Raw genomic sequence first — 19949 nt, 5'->3', positions numbered from 1 at the left:
GGGTTACTGCTTCTGATTACTATCCAGAAACCTCCTGCTAGAAAGTAGCCTGTGTGTGTGTGTGTGTGTGTGTGTGTGTAAGTGGCAGCTGAAGACTGGGTCAGGCTCAGCAGTGACACACCCCATGGTTCTACAGCTTGCAAACACTCACTAGTGAAGAGTGAACACTTGAATGACATACCTGATGGGGGCATTAGCTGAAGAAATAGATCCCAGTGACAATTAGTATCTTGTACAGCAGAGGGGAGAAACAAGTGCTGTAAATGTGTGCTGCAGTACTGGTTTATCTGCCCATTTGGTGATGTACTATTTTCTAACCTGTTGAAACAGTACATTTTTTACCTTGGATTTCAAGACCAATAAAAACTAGCTTCAGTATTCAATTGACGAATGATTTTTTATTTAATTTTGTTCATTTAACAAAAAGCATGTTTTATTATGAAGTTTTAAGAGAAACCACGATTGTTTTTTTTAATTCTCCTCATGTCCCGAACTTTACACCTCACGTTGAGGGAATCGATCCTCACTAGGATGGCTGTTCGCATGTTTTTTTCTGCAGCACCATCATTGCTGCTCCTGATTTGGTTGCAAGGAGTTGACACACCAGCATGGTATGGATTGCTGCTGCTCCACCCAGCAGTCTATCTTTGAATTGCGAGTGTCTGGCTAACGGGGGCAGATGCATTTTGAATTTCAGCCCATGGTTATGATTTAAAATTGCTTCTCTCCAATATTTGTTAGAATCATAGAATCATAGAATCATAGAAGTTACAACATGGAAACAGGCCCTTGGGCCCAACATGTCCATGTCGCCCAGTTTATACCACTAAGCTAGTCCCAATTGCCTGCACTTGGCCCATATCCCTCTATACCCATCTTACCCATGTAACTGTCCAAATGCTTTTTAATGCTTATAGTTAACAGTTACAATTGGCAACATTTAAAACTGGATACATACAGTATATTCAGATCAGATCTAGCAGCTCAAAACTGGGCATCCATGAGGTGCTGTGGCCCATCAGCAGCAGCAGATTTGTATTCCAGCACAACCTGTAACCACATTCCTCACTCTACCATTACCAACAAGCCAGGGGATCAACCCTGGTTCAATGAGGAGTGTAGAAGAGCATACCAGGAGCAGCACCAGGCGTACCTAAAAATGAGGTGCCAACCTGGTGAAGCTACAACACAGGACTACCTGCATGCTAAACAGCGGAAGCAACATGCTATAGACAGAGCTAAGCGATTCCACAACCAACGGATCAGATCAAAGCTCTGCAGTCCTGCCACATCCAGTGAATGGGTGGCGGACAGTTAAACAACTAACAGGAGGAGGAGGCTCTGTAAACATCCCCATCCTCAATGATGTCAGAGCCCAGCACATGAGTGCAAAAGACAAGGCTGAAGCGTCTGCAACCATCTTCAGCCAGAAGTGCCAAGTAGATGAGCCATCTTGGCCTCCTCCCGATATCCCCACCATCACAGAAGCCAGTCTTCAGCCAATTTGATTCACTCTACGTGATATCAAGAAACGGCTGAGTGCACTGGATATAGCAAAGGCTATGGGCCCCGACAACATCCCGGCTGTAGTGCTGAAGACTTGTGCTCCAGAATTTGCCGCGCCTCTAGCCAAACTGTTCCAGTACAGCTACAACACTGGCATCTACCAAGAGGCACTTACTTATCAATAACCTGCTCACTGATGCTCAGTTTGGGTTCTGCCAGGACCACTCGGCTCCAGACCTCATTACAGCTTTGGTCCAAACATGGACAAAAGAGCTGAATTCCAGAGGTGAGGTGAGAGTGACTGTCCTTGACATCAAGGCAGCATTTGACCAAGTGTGGCATCAAGGAGCCCAAGTAAAATTGAAGTCAGTGGGAATCGAGGGGAAAACTCTCCAGTGGTTGCATTTATACGTAGCACAAGGAAGATGGAAGTGGTTGTTAGAGGCCAATCAGCTCAGCCCCAGGACATTGCTGCAGGAGTTCCTCAGGGCAGAGTGCCAGGCCCATCCATCTTCAGCTGCTTCATCAATGACCTTCCCTCCATCATAAGGTCAGAAATGGGGATGTTCGCTGATGATTGCACAGCGTTCAGTTTCATTCGTAACCCCTTAGATAATGAAGCAGTTTGAGCCCGCATGCAGCAAGACCTGGACAACATCCAGGCCTGGGCTGATAAGTGGCAAGTAACATTCGCGCCAGAGAATTGCCAGGCAATGACCATTTCCAACAAGAGAGAATCTAACCACCTCCACTTGACGTTCAACAGCATTACCATCGCCGAATCCCTCACCATCAACATCCTGGGGGTCACCATTGACCAGAAACCTAACTGGACCAGCCACATAAATACTGTGGCTACGAGAGCAGGTCAGAGGCTGGATATTCTGTGGCGAGTGACTCACCTCCTGACTCCCCAAAGCCTTTCCACCATCTACAAGGCACAAGTCAGGAGTGTGATGGAATACTCTCCACTTGCCTGGATGAGTGCAGCTCCAACAACACTCAAGAAGCTCGACACCATCCAGGACAAAGCAGCCCGCTTGATTGGCACCCCATCCACCACCCTAAATATTCACTCCCTCCACCACCGGCGCACTGTGGCTGCACTGCAGCAACTTGCCAAGGCTTCTTCGACAGCACCTCCCAAACCCGCGACCTCTACCACCTAGAAGGACAAGGGCAGCAGGCACATGGGAACAACACCACCTGCACGTTCCCCTCCAAGTCACATGCCATCCCGACTTGGAAATATATTGCCGTTCCTTCATCGTCGCTGGGTCAAAATCCTGGAACTCCCTATCTAACAGCACTGTGGGAGAACCTTCACCACACGGACTGCAGCGGTCCAAGGAGGTGGCTCACCACCACCTTCTCAAGGGCAATTAGGGATGGGCAATAAATGCTGGCCTTGCCAGCGACGCCCACATCCCAATGAATAAAAAAAACAGATGTCAACCGTGTGGATGAGACGTTAAACTGAGGCCCCGTTTGTCCTCTCAGGTGGACATAAAAGATCCTACGGCATTATTCAAAGAAGAGCAAGGGAATTCTCCCCGGTATCCTGGCCAATATTTATCTCTCAGCCAACATCACTTTAAAAAAAACCCAGATGATCTGGTCATTATCATGTTGCTGTTTGTGAGACCTTGCTGTGCACAAATTGGCTGCTGCATTTTCTACATTACACTTTAAAATATATCATTGGCTGTGAAGCACTTTGGGATGTACTGAGGTCACTAAAGGCACTATATAAATGCAAGTTCAGTCTTTTATTCTTACGGCATGCACAGACTGTTAGCTGCTTGCATTTCCATTTAAATTGTGCTAATCTTTTGAGTTACTCAGTTCAAACTCTGAGTAAGGCTGCTTTTTTTTTATGCTAGTGCTAAGTAAGACTTGTTACTGCTGCATTATTTATCACTGCTGTGCCAGTGATTACTTTTAAGCTTGACCAGTTTTATATTAAACTTTATTTAAAAGTGTATTAGATTTAGTATTGGTTTTGGCGACTGTGTTTTTTAAAATGATTATTCCTGCTGTTATATTTGACAAAAAGCAGTTCTGAATCCTGTTGATATGTCTATTTGCCATTTTCCCACATGGGTAATAATGTACATGAATGATTCATGCCTAACATACATAATGCATAATTAAATCACAATTTGATGGAGTGGAATTTATTAATTGTGAAGACACATGTGTTTCTGTAATACACTAATTTATTTCTATAGTTTTTATTGCTACATTGCTCACTCAGCTGTAATCAGCTGCTGTGTTGAGTTACTAAGTAGCAGTTGCACATTGGTGCAACAAATTATCTGCAAGAACATGCTAAATACAGACAGGGCGTTTTAATATACAGATTGGTGCAATATGTTTTTTAAGAAAAGTTATCAAATTAATTACAGTAATGGTGGCAACTTGATCATTTGTCCTTTGTTGTCAAAACCAAATTCTGATGGATTACCGAGGTTGATGGATTGCAGATTGTGCTACGGAGTTCATCTTGATTATAAATAATGCTTTGTGCTAACAATGTGAGTGAAAATGGAAACATTAATATCAATTAAAAACCCTTTTTTGTTTTTAGCAGACTGATGAACGCAAAAACTTATATTTTAAATTTGAACCTCCCACGCAAAACGTTGCAGTCGCTTTCAGGATGGGCGAGTGCCAGAGAGTGACAGCTTTGTCAGTTATGGTTTAGTTTTGTGGAATCATGTACTGTGAAGTGGAAATGCTCTGTGTATGTGTGTGTCTAAGATAATTTCAGGGAGAAAAAAAAGCATGAAAGAAGAGTGGCTGCACTAAAACAGGTCCAGAATGCCCCCAGTGGCTTAATATGTAAATGCTCCACCCATTATGGTACTTTGTCATATCGACCAGGAAGGTTCCAGGCCTGTACTAAGTTAACTGGTCTTGGCCAGAGGGTAGTGCAGGGGTTAGTGTACTACAATTGGCCTCTAAGTCCAAAGCGAGGGAAAAGAAAAATCGGCCAGGGTTTCCATCTATGATTGACATCCAGATGTTGCTGGAAAGTGTGAACATCAGGTGATGACAGGGTCAGGCTTGGTCATAATGTCTTACACGGTCACAATGCTTTCCGTCGCTTGTTTTGGTTCAGATGTGACGAACGGCATCTTGAGTAAGGTACCAGAGGACCTCTGATGCCCGTGGATCTGTTCCCAGCAAACGTCTGCACAATCAGAAGCAAAAACAAAGATTGGTTTGATGCCCTTTTTTTCTGGTTAAAATTACAGTGCAATAAATTCTGAACTATGAAGGATAAAGGTGGACTTTTCAAGGAACTATAGCTCTGCTTCCTGTGTAAGTGTATAAAATCTTTTGACGTTAATGTTGAGTACACATTCAAACAGCTGCTAATACTAACATATGTACAGAAAATTATTTACATTTTTAATTCTGCATTACTCTAATAAACATATTTTAACCCTAACCATTGTAAAAAGACAGCACACACAGTTTTTATATAAGGCGAGGTTTAATCCCATGCATTTGATTTGTACGATAGATAGATCCAGCAAAACTTATAGGGATTTTTGACAGGTACACAATACTTACAGTGCTGTCAGTTAATACTGGAGTATTTCCATGAAACAACCTGTCATATTAAATGATGGTGATATTGATATCTCTATGATTGACAGATAGCTGTCCATTATCAAAAAGACTGAGTTCATATCAAAAACCCAATCATTAATTTGGATTATAATTTTATAAAGTAAAATTTAAAGCCTGAATTGAGTTGAAAAGTTTTCATATGGAAGTATTATATATTTACCTGTGGGGCAACACTGCTTTTAAAAAAAAGGGAAAAATGAATGCTTGATGTTGATGTGTTGCTTTTCCATTTGGTTGGACTGTGGTTGTCTAAGGCTTTGATATCCATTTTTATTTTTAATTGAACATGAAGGACCCAAATACAATATAGTATCATTTTTAAAAAAAGAATGCTCAGTTCACAAAACAAAGTACTAAATTGTTGACTCCTTCCTGCATTCTGTGGCAGTACGCTCGACTCACTGGTGTCCTTTCCTGCCTCTCTCTCTCACCCCATTTCTCTCTTTTTCCTTTATATTTATATAGTTTTAGGCGCCGAGTAATAAAGCAATAAATCTGATGTCATTTCCTAGTCACAGATGACTGGGAAACAATCATAAACTACAGAGAAGGTGTTACATAGTCAGATAGAGAGGTATGAGCATTTGACATCGGCCATCTTGTCTAAATCTGTTTGATAAATTCAGCCTGGGTCTGAAATCTCTTTTTTTCCTGGGGCTATTGATTTCAGTCGTGTACCAGAATATGATACATTTACTGAGTTAGTGTTGGGCGCACTGTTACATAGTTATATTGCTAATGGCTCCCTTGCTTCCCATACACTTAAAAAATAGTTTAATTTTAGACTTTAGTAATGTTGTCGCAATGTGTTTCTTTTGTTTCCTTTCTAAACAATAGTCACGTTTGATTTATTTCTAATGTGCTGTTTGGAGTAATATAGCCCATTTTATACAGAATTTGAGCTGCAGCATGCATTGTGAGCATTTTTTTTTCACTGTAATAAATGTTGTTTCAGAAAATTAGAATGTTGAATATTATATGTGTTTTTAAAAAAAGGCAAAGATTGAGAATAAAACACAGAGGCTCAGTGTTCTTGGATTGTTTGTGGAATAATTTGAAATTCAAATACTTTAATATGGTGCCAAAGTACCATCAAACATATATTGGAATGATAACACTTCAAGGCTTGCAGTAGCGTATCTGCACTAAAGAGATTATATCATTCTTTTCTTTTCTCCTCAATTGCTGTCCCTGTGTCATGCCGGACAGGGTAGACAGGCAACCTGCTTGTAGCCTCTGTCACTGTCACTCAATAACTGATTGCATAAGTAAGTCTCTGCTGACTCTCCTTTCAGCTTTTTTTCCATATCTCTAATGGCAAGTCATCAGCCCAGATTGGAAATTCACTCTCAGATAAAAATGCAGACACAAACTCATGCTATGCTGCTCCACAGCACAGCGTGCTAGAGCTGCAGTGTGCTGAACCATATAGCTGTTTTTTTTTGGGGGGTGGTGGGGGTGCTGGGCGAGGCTGAGGATGGTTGTTAGCTAAAGTTCCTGTTTGGCTGGCATTGAGTTACAAGGCAGTAATTCAATTGAGTATTTTTGGTGATGCCATAAACACAGAGAACAAAGCTCAGGCACTCTGTGAATGCTAGCTAAACCCCCATATTGAATTACTGCCTTAAACTCATTGCCGTCTAGTTGTTCGTTCCAACATATTGATCTTCTGTGGTCGTTGCTCAAGAAAAATAAAATAGCAAGTCTCTTTCTTCTTGCAACTGTCTCTTAGTCTTTCCTACTCTCTTCTGCTTTCTCCAGGTTCTGTTTTTTTTATAGTTCTCCTGTACTTTTCTCATCGTGGTGCCTGTCTCTATTTGTCACTGACTCTTTTTCTCACTCTTTGTGTAAGTTTTTCTTTCCTAGCTGTCTCCAAATTTCTGAAGAAATGTTCCTTTACCAATGCCCTATGTCTCTATCGCTTACCTGTGCAGGTGAGAGAGAAAGTGGGGGATGGGTGAGGACGGGCACTCGGGTTGTCACGTGGGATGCAACTTGTGGAGGGGGGGTTAAAGTTAGGGGATGATGGGGTCTAGAAGACCTCGGGCTTCCAGGTACTTGGAGTGGGGAGTTGAGCCCAAGGAGCTATGACCGGAGTGTGGGGAGAGATGAGCCTTGGGACGGATGGGGATGGGGATGGGGGAGGGGAGAGGCTGAGGAATGAGCATCCGACAGGGAACTATCGCCTGTAGGCATGGGTAATGCTGGGCCCTGGGAACACTCGGGGAGGTTTGGGGCATGGGAACATTTCGGAGAGTTGAGGTTTTAGGAATTGTCTGGGTGAGTGGAGTGAGATCTTAGCGTACGTTGGGCAGGATGGAGTTTGGAGCTGGAAGGATGGAGTCTGGTGCTCTGAGCATTTTATAAGGGTCAAGACATAAAGCACAGCTACCAGGCAGAGAGCGTGGAGCAAGGAACAAAAAGCATCAAGTGCCATGGGCCAAACCAAGGAAGGAAGCCAGTATGATGCAGAGGGTATTGGTGCATGTGCAAGGAAGAGCAGGAGATTGAGAAGCATTGATATAGTGGATGCATAAAGACCAGGAAAATATCAGAGAAGCAAGGTCCACTATATTATCCAAGCTCTGGAATAGAGAGAGAGGAGGCATGTGTGGGTGAAAGGTATTGGGCAGTGGGACATGTGAACTTAATGGTAATTTTTGTGAGTTTTAATAGAATTTTTGATTGTTTTTATTTTATAAATATATCTAGGAGTATTTAGTGGGGTGGTTGGACAACAAATATGACAGCTCAAGAGGCTTTGAAATTTTTTTCAGGGATTTGATTGCTTGCTTTTGTGGTGGTTGGTGATTGCTCATTTTTTTGTAAATGCAAATTTTACAACGTTTGAGTCAGTGAAAATAGTGAAAGTTTTGTTACAAATGCTGGTTGTTAATTTTATTTTAAAGATAGTGGTTTCTGATTGGTTGGCAGATATTTATTTTAACATGTATTGACTTTTGGTGAGATCAGAGATCCCATTTTACTTGCTGCTGATTGGGCACACGTGACACTCTGCCAAGTCTTGCAAGCGACATGTAAGGTGCAAAACTTTTAATTGTACTGATAGTGTGTAGTTTATTTTCAGAGCACAATTTCATGTTTTACTTCTATCAATTCATAGTGGTATCATGCAAGTCAATATTAAAAATATTGATATGTGAGCTGAAGGGGTCTGGCATCATGTAACTGCCCCTCTCTATCGTTGCAACCTCCTCTAGCCCTACAACCCTCTGAGAATTCTGCATTCCTCCAACTCTGGCCCCTTGTGCATCCCCCACTTTCTTCGCCCCGCCATTGGCGGCCGTGCCTTCAACTGCCTCAGCCCTAAGCCCTGAAATTCCATTCCTAAACCTCTTCGCCTCTCCACTTCTCTCTCTTCCTTTAAGACACTCCTTAAAACCTACCTCTTTGACCAAGCTTTTGGACCTGTCCTCGTGTCTCCTTCTTTGGCTCAGTGTTAATTTTTGTCTGATCACACCTCTGTGAAGCACTGTGGGATGTTTTACAACGTTAAAGACACTATATAATTGCAAGTTGTTGTTGGTAAGATATTTATGAGTTCTTTCTTAGATCAGAAGAAAATATATAACTCTGTATTCCTTGTTCAGAAATGCTTAATAAATATCATGATTCCATACCTTTCTTGATTTAAAAATTTGAATTAAAGATTTGTATTCTCTTGAACTGAACACTCTACTCTCCTTCTAAGGGGATGGCTACAGCAGAAGTGTGATATGGTAGGTTCTTCACGATTTTACCTCCATCTGATGATGCAAGGATTGGTAACTTGCCATCTGGGGAAACCTGAGTGCGATTGGAGGTTGAGGCTGATAATAAACATCTTGGTTTAGCCTGGCATACAACTCCAGTGTGCCATTTGGATCATTACGAATAGTTACCAAACGTATGGTATTTATTTCACTGAGGGAAAGATACTGGAATTTGAATCTAAGGTGATCACCACAAATCAACATTTGTGAGAGGACTGAAATACCTTCTCTTCATAAAAACAGCTACTGTATGAAAATTGTATCTCTGAAATTTACCATTTTAAAACTCTGATGGACTCCAATCCCTGTACACCGCACCGCGGTACAGGAAGCCGTTCAAGTGGGGGGGGGGGGGGAGTAGAAAGGAAGGTGGTTGTAGTAGGTGACAGTATAGTTAGGGGCATAGACACTGTTCTCTGCAGCCAGGAGCATGAGTCCCGAAGGACATCTCCTCTGGGCTGGACAAAAACCTGGAGTTGGAGGGGGAGTATCCAGTTGTCGTGGTCCACGTAGATACCAACGACATAGGTAGGACTAAGAAAAAGAGTTTGAGCAGCTAGGGATTAAATTAAAAAGCAGAACCACAAAGGTAATAATCTCTGGAGATGAATGCGTGGCTCAAAGATTGGTGTGGGAGAAGTGGGTTTTGATTCGTGGAGCACTGGCACCAGTACTGGGGAAAGAGAGAGAGAGCAGTTCTGTTGGGACGGATTACACCTGAACCATGCCGGGACCAGAGTTCTAGCAAATTGAATAACTAGGGAGGTAGATAGGGCTTTAAACTAAATTGGGGGTGGGGTGGGGCGGAGGGTCCCGGTGGAGAGAATTCTAGAATGCTAAAGAGAAAAGACAAGGAAGCAGTACAGGTAAGTGATTGGGGTAAGGATAACCAGATTGTGTTAGGAAGGGACAGAGAGTACAAACAAAAGAGTGCACTAACAAATAGGGTCCGGGTAAGAAAAAATGGTAATAAGACACATCGGGCCATAGTACAAAAAAATGTTAAGATGTCTAAAAATGTTAAAAAGACAGATCTAAAGGCACTGTATCTGAATGCATGAAGCATAAGGTAGCCGAATTAACAGCGCAAATAGATGTAAACGGATACGATATAATTGTGATTACGGAGACATGGCTGCATGGTGACCAAGGCTGGGAGCTGAATATCCAAGGGTATTTGATATTTAGGAAGGACAGGAAAAAAGGAAAAGGAGGTGAGGTGGCGTTGTTAGTAAAGGATGAAATCAGAGCAATAGTGAGAAAGGATATTGACTCAGAAAATCAAGATGTAGAATCAGACTGGGTGGAATTAAGAAGCACCAAGGGGCAGAAAACACTGGTGGGAGTTGTCTATAGGCCTCCAAAGAGGAGTGATAATGTAGGGGACGGCATTAAAAGGAAATTAGAGATGCATGTAAGGAGGGTACTACAGTAATCATGGGTGAGTTTAATCTACATATAGACTGGCCAAACCAAATTAGCAATAATACTGTGAAGGATGAATTCCTGGAGTGTGTATGAGATTGTTTTTTAGACCAGTACGTTGAGGAGTCAACTAGGGAACAGGCTAACCTAGATTGGGTATTGAGCAACGAGAAAGGGTTAATTAATAATCTTGTTGTACGGGGTCCTTTAGGGAAGAGTGACCATAACATGATAGAATAAATTAAGATGGAAAGTGAAGTAGTCCGATCCGAAACTAGGGTCCTAAATCTAAACAAAGGAAACTACGAAGGTATGATCCGAAACTAGGGTCCTAAATCTAAACAAAGGAAACTACGAAGGTATGATGAGTGAGTTGGCTATGATAGATTGGGGAGCTTTATTAAAAGGCATGACGGTGGATAGGCAATGGCTAACATTTAAGGAACGAATGCATGAATTGCAACAGTTATACATTCCTTTCTGGCACAAAAACACAAAAGGAAAAACGGCTCAACCATGGCTAACAAAATAAATTAAGGATAGTATTAGATCCAAAGAGGAGTCATATAAAGTTGCCAGAAAAAGTAGCAAGCCTGAGGATTGGGAGCAGTTTCGAATTCAGCAAAAAAGGTCCAAGAGGGGAAAAATAGAGTATGAGAGTAAACTTGCAAGAAACATAAAAGTGGACTGTAAAAGCTTCTACAAGTATGTAAAAAGAAAAAGATTAGTGAAGACAAATGTAGGTCCCTTACAGTCAGAAATGGGAGAATTTATAATGGGGAACAAGGAAATGGCAGAACAATTAAACAAATACTTTGGTTCTGTCTTCACGGAAGAGGACACAAATAACTTCCCAGAAATGCTAGGGAACCAAGGGTCTAGTGAGAAGGAGGAATTAAAGGAAATTAGTATTCGTAAAAAAAATAGTGCTGAAGAAATTAATGGGACTGAAAGCCGATAAATCCCCAGGGCCTGATAATCTGCATCCCAGAGTACTAAAAGAGGTAGCCATGGAAATAGTGGATGCATTGGTTGTCATCTTCCAAAATTCTATAGATTATGGAACAGTTCCTGCAGCTTGAGGGTGGCAAATGTAACCCCACTATTTAAAAAAAGGGAGAGAAAACAAGGAACTACAGACCGGTTAGCCTAACATCTGTAGTCGGGAAAATGCTAGCGTCTATTATGAAGGACACTTAGAAAATATCAATGGGATTAGACAAAGTCAACATGGATTTACGAAAAGGAAATTGTGTTTGACAAACCTCCTGGAGTTTTTGAGGATGTAACTGGTAGAATAGATAAGGGAGAACCAGTGGATGTGGTTTATTTGGATTTTCAGAAGGCCTTTGATAAAATCCCACATAAGAGGTTAGTGTGCAAAATTAAAGCACATGTGATTGGTGGTAATTTACTGGCATGGATTGAAAATTGGTTAACAGACAGGAAACAGAGAGTAGGAATAAATGGGTCTTTTTCGGGGTGGCAGGTGGTGATTAGTGGGGTGCCACAGGAATCAGTGCTTGGGCCCCAGCTATTCACAATACATATCAATGATTTGGATGAGGGAACAAAATGTAATATTTCCAAGTTTGCTGATGACACAAAACTAGGTGGGATTGTGAGTTATGAGAAGGATGCAAAGAGGCTTCAAGGCGATTTAGACAAGTTGAGTGAGTGGGCAAATACATGGCAGATGCAGTATAACGTGGATAAGTGAGAAGTTATCCACTTCGGAAGGAAAAACAGAAAGGCAGAGTGTTATTTAAATGGTGATAGATTGGGAAATGTTGATGTACAAAGGGACCGAGGTGTCCTTGTACACCAGTCACTGAAAGCAAACATGCAGATGCAGCAAGCAGTTAGGAAGGCAAATGGTATGTTGGCCTTCATTACAAGAGGATTTGAGTACAGGAGCAAGGTTGTCTTAATGCAGTTATACAGGGCCTTGGTGAGACCACACCTGGAGTATTGTGTGCAGTTTTGGTCTCCTTACCGAAGAAAGGATATACTTGCCATAGAGGGAGTGCAGCGATGGTTCATCAGACTGATTCCTAGGATTGCAGAACTCTCATATGAGGAGAGATTGGGTCGACTCGGCCTGTGTTCACTCGAGTTTAGAAGAATGAGAGGGGATCTCATTGAAACGTATACAATTCTGACAGGGCTAGACAGACTGGATGCTGGGAGGATGTTCCCCCTGGCTGGGGGGTCTAGAATGAGGGGCCACAGTCTCAGGATACAGGGTTGAACATTTAGGACTGAGATGAGGAGAAATTTCTTCACTCAGAGGGTGGTGAACCTGTGGCATTCTCTACCACAGAAGGCTGAGGAGGCCAAGTCTCTGAATATATTTAAGAAGGAGATGGATAGATTTCTAGACACAAATGGAATCAAGGGGTATGGGGAGAGAGTGGGAATATGGTATTGAGATTGAGGATCATATTGAATGGCAGAGCAGGCTTGAAGGGCCAAATGGCCTACTCCTGCTCCTATTTTGTATGTTTCTAATTCTGCACCAACTTGAATATTCAAATTGAGCAGTTAGTGCACTATTAGGAATTTCTGCCACTTATACCAGAAATTTCTAATAGTTCCTTGAATACCTATTAATAGAACAGCTGAACCCTATTAAATTGATATAGCTGGTCCCTAACCAGTGCCTAACCTTTTTTTCTCCAAGAAATATTCTGTTTGGATCAAGATTTCTATAAACTGGAAGTAAAAGTAATCAGTTTGCACATTGTTTTTGCCACGCAGACCATTTGGTTGGTCAGCAGTGTTTCTGAACAGAAACAATTTAAGAAAAATGCCGATCAAAAAACACATTTCACACAGAAGTGTTTACATTTCTAAATTGTGTTGCTATTTTTCAGTGTAATCTAGTGATGGGTTAGCAATGTTTAGTGTGCTGAATAATATGGTTTGTATAATTGACAATGATTTTATGCTTGAAGCAGGACTTTGTTTTTCCTTATTCTAACTGAAAATAATTATTCATAGTTCGTAGCTTGAATTACTGTTAGCTGCAGATTACTATTAAGTGAATATTGTTTTCCTTCGATCAGATTTTCTTGAGTTTCAGGCTTAATTAGGCACAGCTATGTGGCTGTTAGCATTTCAGAGGTAGTAATATGATCTGACTTCCCAACAAGTATATGTAGCAAAGTTAAATAAACCATCCAGCTATGTATTTATAATGAGGTTTACTATCAGAATGAAGAGACTCTTAGTGTAGAAAACACCAGACAGGCTCTTCAGCTGTATCTTATAACAGTTTAGCCTATTAGTTGTGAGCCTTATTTTAATACCAGAGTGGGTAATATATGGACTGCACCTGGAACTCGAGAGGCTTCAGGTCATCTGGGGGACTTCTCTGCTACAAACACAACTTGAACATCTCCCAAGAATGTCAGATTGGGACCAGAAATTAGTAACCCCTTCCTAGTGCCCCACAAAGATCAATGATCCAACCTGACAGGTAGGCAGCACCCTTGATATCCCCCTGATGCAGGCAAATCCCAGGTACTATTGTCAAACTATCTCAATCCTCAAACATCATAAGGTCCCCAATGTGTGCATACTGATAACCCTAATTGTGCCAGAGTCTTTTTTTGTAATTATTGTGTGGTGGAATTATACAGTGACTTCACAAAAAAAAAATTATAATGTATTGAAACTATTGCATCTGCATGCACATCTTGTCAACATTTTTCCCATATGAATACCTATTTCCACATTTGGAATGAAAAATGTCTCGATAAAATCTGTCAGGCTGTAATTACACCCTCCTCCCAGTGGAGATGATGCAGCTTCACCACTGGCAGGAGGGTGTAATCACAGTGTGATAAATTTACATGGGCTGCTTCCATTATAAATGTGGACATAGGAATTTATATTGGAAACAGAAAAGCAAGGACAGAATGTATGACTTTAAAATGGCAACTGAATTATGTCTGCGCACCCTGGTCTAATTATTCCCCGCCCTCCAACCCCACTTCACCTGAAGATTCAGTTGGGTGTCAGTGGGTCTTGCCAGGGACTTCAGTAATGACCAGAAGATGTATCCGCTCTCACTGTGGTGGATATGTCTTGCTGGAGTGTTGGAGCAGGTTCCTTAGTTCATAAATATGTCAAACTACAGGGAAGTCCAGTTTCATAGAATGACAGAGGAAGCACCCAGGATACTAGGAGCCTGGAGTTTCTCAATGAGAACCATGGCCAATATATCAGCCATTTAAGGATTAATAATTAATATGAAACCATTAATAATTCAATATATCAATTTCCAACATTAATTGCATCTTTAATTAGACATTATTAGCTGTAACAGTGTTAATTTGAATATTTATCCCCCACGAATTTTACTATGTTAGGAAATCTAATTTTGAAAGGCAAATATTACATTTTGGATTCTATGAGTCTAGAAATTATTGTACACGATATTAGCATATGAACACTTACGGCATTCCTTTATCAATTATTTTAACAGAAGCGCTAGCTCATTTCAAATAAAAATAGGTTATTGCCTCCGTTAAATAGTGCACAAAAGAATGTGTTAAGGGTTTTCTAGGCTGTGTTGCTTTGATTCCTAAGGTAAAGCTAGTTAAATGTAATCCTACTATAATCCATATAAAATTCTTTATCATCCTGTAGTTTCTGAGAATTATATCCCTGAAAAGTTGATGTGTAATTGTGCAGTTTTTTTTTGCAGTGTTGCACACTGGTGACATTAGAAGCTCGTTATGCAATTGCACTTGAGACATCCGATTTCCATTGTTCTCCATTAACAATGACCTCCTCACTGGGCCAATCAACTCACTTTGATGCAGTGCTACTGATCCTTTCACAAAAGGAAACAAGGGCAAAAAAAAAATGACCCAGTACGTTAGCAGAAATGGCAAGGATATGAGTTACAGTTGTAATTACCTTGGTTATGGCTTCTCTTGGTTTTTAGCCACTCATACGCAACCTGGGTCAAAAGCAACATGGGACTGCATACCTCTGTATCTTATCTTAATTCTAATCTCTTACAGTGCATTTCAGAGGTGGATTTTGTCGAATTGAGCAGGGTTCACAGGCAGTAAGAGTGTTGTACATTACAGTGGAGGTTGGTTTCACAGGGGAAGCCTGTCAGATAGGACTTAGTGATTACAAGTTTCTAAGTGTGCACCCTGGAAGTTGATCAATTTTGCATGTGAAGTTAGTTCAAGAACATGTAAGGAAGAGGCTGCGTAAATCCTTTCTGTGCCCCGCATCATAGTCACAAGCTTTGATGTTTTAAAATGTCTGTTGCTGCTGTATATCTGCTGCTTCTGGAGGTTGCTTCCTGACAGCTGCTGCAGTCCCAGGAGAGGTCTAATTTATTACCCTGATGCTCTCTTTCTCTGTAATGGATATGGTATTACAGGAGGTTGCATTATTATTGTTATTTGGAGGTCACTGTGACTTTGTCCCATGGTAAGAAAAAAAATAAACCCAGCCTTCTCTACAGTACCTCACTTGGTTTCAAGGCAGATATAGGAAAGATGGGACACCCAAAACTAATTGAATGACATTATGCACTGGATATTCATGAAAATTAGAGAGCAGTGGTATATATTTTTGATGAAGCGTAGATCGTTGACTTAACTAAATATTAATTTGAATATCTTCTACACCGATGTCTTGTTTCTGTTCATTTCGGTACTTTGCTGCTTGATTTGACTCCAGCAGCAGGAGAACAATCAGATATTTACCCAAGCACATTATTGCTTTTTAAAATCAACATTAATTGCTACCAGTTACCACCTGAAAGTTGCATATTGTATTGCAACGCAGTCACCGTCATTGTAATACCTGTCCCTGAATTCAGACACCCGTGAATTGTCAGCACATGTGATGTGACTTCAAGGCAAGCTCAGCATCCTGTATTTAGTGTTGCTGTCACAAGAAGGTGAGAGCTGCTGATTGCATCCTGATCCTGGGCAGAAAAAAAGTATCTCTTACTCCAGAAGCTTAAAGACCTTTGTAGCTTTGGAGAAATGCACATTCCCCTCCCCCCCCCCCCCCCCCGCCCCCCTTCCCCCAAGAACATAATCCTGATTATTACGGAGCACAGTGGGAACAGGCAGCGGACATTCTTACCTGCAATGACATGTTTGTTGCATGCTGAAGCTTGTATGCTGTACCTTCCTTGCCTTTCTGTCTGTTGGAAGAGAAGTTCCAGATGGGCTGTGAGAAATCAGTTTGTGTTTTGAAGTAGTACAATTAAATTGGATGGAGGAAAAAAATGTCAAATTTAAACAAAGACACAGTCTATCACAGGATTTACTGGAGTGATGATATAAAATTTTCAAAATTCACTCTACACTGATTTATCATGTTTTTCATTCTCCCTTTATTGGTCTTCTCCAGGTCACAATCATTCCCCAGCTAAGAGGTAACATGCTCCCAAACTACTGGTTATTCCACTCTGTAACTTAATATTTGGGGCGGAGTAACTCAGCCTCCATTTCTCCCCTTTCCATTTCTTGCTAAAAATGTGTGAGTTCTGCTCATTCCTCCCCAAATGGCTGAACTGGGACTGGAATTAGTCATTTCTGGGATTGCTGAGTGAACGTCTCTCCTGAAACCCTGGCACGGTCTCTTTGTGTACGAGTGCACTGCAGTATCAGGTTGCTTCCATCGTGTTTTAAGTTATTACAGTGGAAGAAGTGTTTGAAATTTGTCATTTTTGTATTTATTTAAACATTAATTAAATGCATATAGGATACATGACTGGGTGTGGTAGCTTATCAAAAAGGAGCTGTCAAGTGTAAATAAATTACAGCCAATGGAGGTATGCATTACATTTATCTTTAGTCTCATTCATAGAATCATACAGCACAGAAAGAGGCCATTCAGCCCATTGTGCCTGACCTATCCAATTAGTCCCACTCCCTTGCTCTTTCCCCATAGTCCTGCAAATCTTTCCTTTTTTTTTAAGTATTTATCCAATTCTGCTCTGAAAGTTACTATTGAATTTGCTTCCACCACCCTTTCAGGCAGTGCATTCCAGATCATAACAACTTGCTGCGTAAATAAAATTTCTTCTCATCTCCCCCTAGCTTTCTTTCCAATTATCTTAAATCTGTGTCTTCTGCTTACCGACCCTCCTGCCAGTGGAAACAGTTTCTTCCTATCTACTCTATCAAAACTATGAACACCTCCGTTAAATCTCCTCTTAACATTCTCTGCTCTGACGAGAACAATCCCAACTTCTCTCGTCTCATTGATTGTTTATTTCTAATAAAACCGTGAACTCCCCCATTGTATGTTTAATTTACACACCATGTCTTGTAACAATGCAAAAGTTTCAAAAACACAGCCCATGGGGAGAGAGGAATAAAACAAAGTAATCATTTGTTTGAAGCACAGACACTTTTTGTGATTGAATAATGTGGCTGTGCAGGTTGGTGCTGCAGTCAGGATCTTGTTCCAACAGTGGTGTCTATTAGCCGTGAGCTACAGGATGTAACCCAGTCGCAGAATAATGCACACACCTGTAAACACTGAGATTCCAGTTACCGTGTAGCCCTGGGTGACACCTGGTCATGTCAAGTTAAAAATTGCAGTTACACTGCAACAGAAAGTGAGTGAGTTGTGCTGAGAAAGAGGACAAGTTACATTTATTGCTAAGAAAAGGGAATAACAGATAAAAGCCTCTGGTTAAATAATTTATAGGTTTAAATTCAAAAGTCATCCAGTTTGTCTTCAACCTAAAATGTATTTTCATAATTATGTTGCTGGAAGCTGAACTAATTCAATTTTCTTAGGCACTGTCATTTGTTAAGTTGAATAGAATGTGATTTGAATAGTTGCTGCTTACAAGTCCATGTAAATGTCTGTGTTTGTTAAATTCTGCAGATCCTAGTAGTCTATAACATGGCCTGTAGCATCATGAGCCTGTACACCACTCTCCTCTTTCTGCAAGGCCTTAGCAACGCAGCTTCCATTTTTCAAAAGGAGTCCTTTCAGGAACTGCGGAGTGCCTACTTCACGTATTGGGTGATAAAAAATGTGGAACTGCTTGACACAGTCTTCATGATCATAAGACACCGAAAGCGTCAGATCTCCTTCCTACACGTCTACCACCACTGCAGTATGCTGATCCTGAGTGACCTGACCTATCATTACTACCCGTGGCCAGCCATCGCTCCTTTCCTTGCATTGAATTCATTAATTCATGTCTTCCTGTATTTTTACTATGGGCAGAGTGCATTGAATCCTATCCAGCGACCTGCGTGGAAGAAAAGAATGACCCAGTTGCAAATCTTGCAGTTTCTTATGGACTTGTCTCTTGCAACATGGGGCTATCTCTTCCATGGATTTTGTATTTACGGTATCATGTATGGTTTGACGATGCTGGGTCTGTTTTTAAACTTTTATTGCAAAGCTTTTAATTCCAAAAAAGCTACCTAAATATGTCTGTAATTCAGAAGTTTGAATTGAACATTATTTTCCCTTCCTGTAACTAATTGCTGGATTCATAGTCCACAGTGTTAATATTGTTTTTAAAATGTAATTGTTTAATTTAGGAACACAGAGCGGATATAATTTGGTGCAATTTTCACAAATAAAATGTTTGTGGATATATAAAATATAATTATACATGTTGTATTTTGATGCGCTTCTCACACTCCTATTTAGGAAAGTTGGTTTTGTCATTTCCTGTTGCTATTGCTGCTACTTTATATTTTAAAAAAAAGCCCACCTGGCTAGGATAACCAGGCTTTACTTTATGCCTATGCTGTTAAAATGATAAAACACAAACTGGCATCAGTGATTCCCAGTCAGATGAGCTCAGGCCTTGGTGTGGTTGTCAGTGGGAGGTGCAGGCTAAAGAGTGGACACTTTTTAAAATTTTATTCGTTCATGGGATGTGGGCGTTGCAGGCGAGGCCGGCATTTATTGCCCATCCCTAATTGCCCTTGAGAAGGTGGTGGTGAGCCGCCTTCTTGAACCGCTGCAGTCCGTGTGGTGAAGATTCTCCCACAGTGCTGTTAGGAAGGGAGTTCCAGGATTTTGACCCAGCGATGATGAAGGAACGGCGATACATTTCCAAGTCGGGATGTTGTGTGACTTGGAGGGGAACGTGCAGGTGGTGTTGTTCCCATGTGCCTGCTGCTCTTGTCCTTCTACGTGGTAGAGGCCGCGGGTTTGGGAGGTGCTGTCGAAGAAGCCTTGGCGTGTTGCTGCAGTGCATCCTGTGGATGGTACACACTGCAGCCACTGTGCGCCGGTGGTGAAGGGAGTGAATGTTTAGGGTGGTGGATAGGGTGCCAATCAAGCGGGCTGCTTTGTCCTGGATGGTGTCGAGCTTCTTGAGTGTTGTTGGAGCTGCACTCATCCAGGCAAGTGGAGAGTATTCCATCACACTTCTGACTTGTGCCTTGTAGATGGTGGAAAGGCTTTGGGGAGTCAGGAGGTGTCACTCATTGCAGAATACCCAGCCTCTGACCTGCTCTCGTAGTCACAGTATTTACATGGCTGGTCCAGTTAAGTTTCTGGTCAATGGTGACTCCCAGGATGTTGATGGTGGCGGATTCGGCGATGGTAATGCCGTAGAATGTCAAGGGGAGG

The 19949-nt window shown here is 41.4% G+C and overlaps 1 protein-coding gene across 2 annotated transcripts in view; it reads left to right on the top strand.

Moving 5' to 3' along the window:
• LOC137303961 (very long chain fatty acid elongase 4-like) overlaps positions 1-18949 on the top strand; it is a 37474-nt gene extending 18525 nt beyond the window's left edge. For both annotated transcript variants that reach the window (XM_067972358.1, XM_067972359.1), the window contains one exon: positions 18234-18949. In XM_067972358.1, the coding sequence (XP_067828459.1) occupies positions 18234-18788 (555 nt within the window). In that variant the 3' untranslated portion in view covers positions 18789-18949. The remainder of the gene's footprint in view (positions 1-18233) is intronic.
• The last annotated feature ends 1000 nt before the right edge of the window (positions 18950-19949 follow it).

This window comes from Heptranchias perlo, chromosome 36 (genome assembly GCF_035084215.1).
Source record: "Heptranchias perlo isolate sHepPer1 chromosome 36, sHepPer1.hap1, whole genome shotgun sequence".
Classification (NCBI taxonomy): Eukaryota; Metazoa; Chordata; class Chondrichthyes; order Hexanchiformes; family Hexanchidae; genus Heptranchias; species Heptranchias perlo.
Note: the sequence above shows the minus strand (reverse complement) of the source record. Positions and strands in the feature narration are given on the sequence as shown.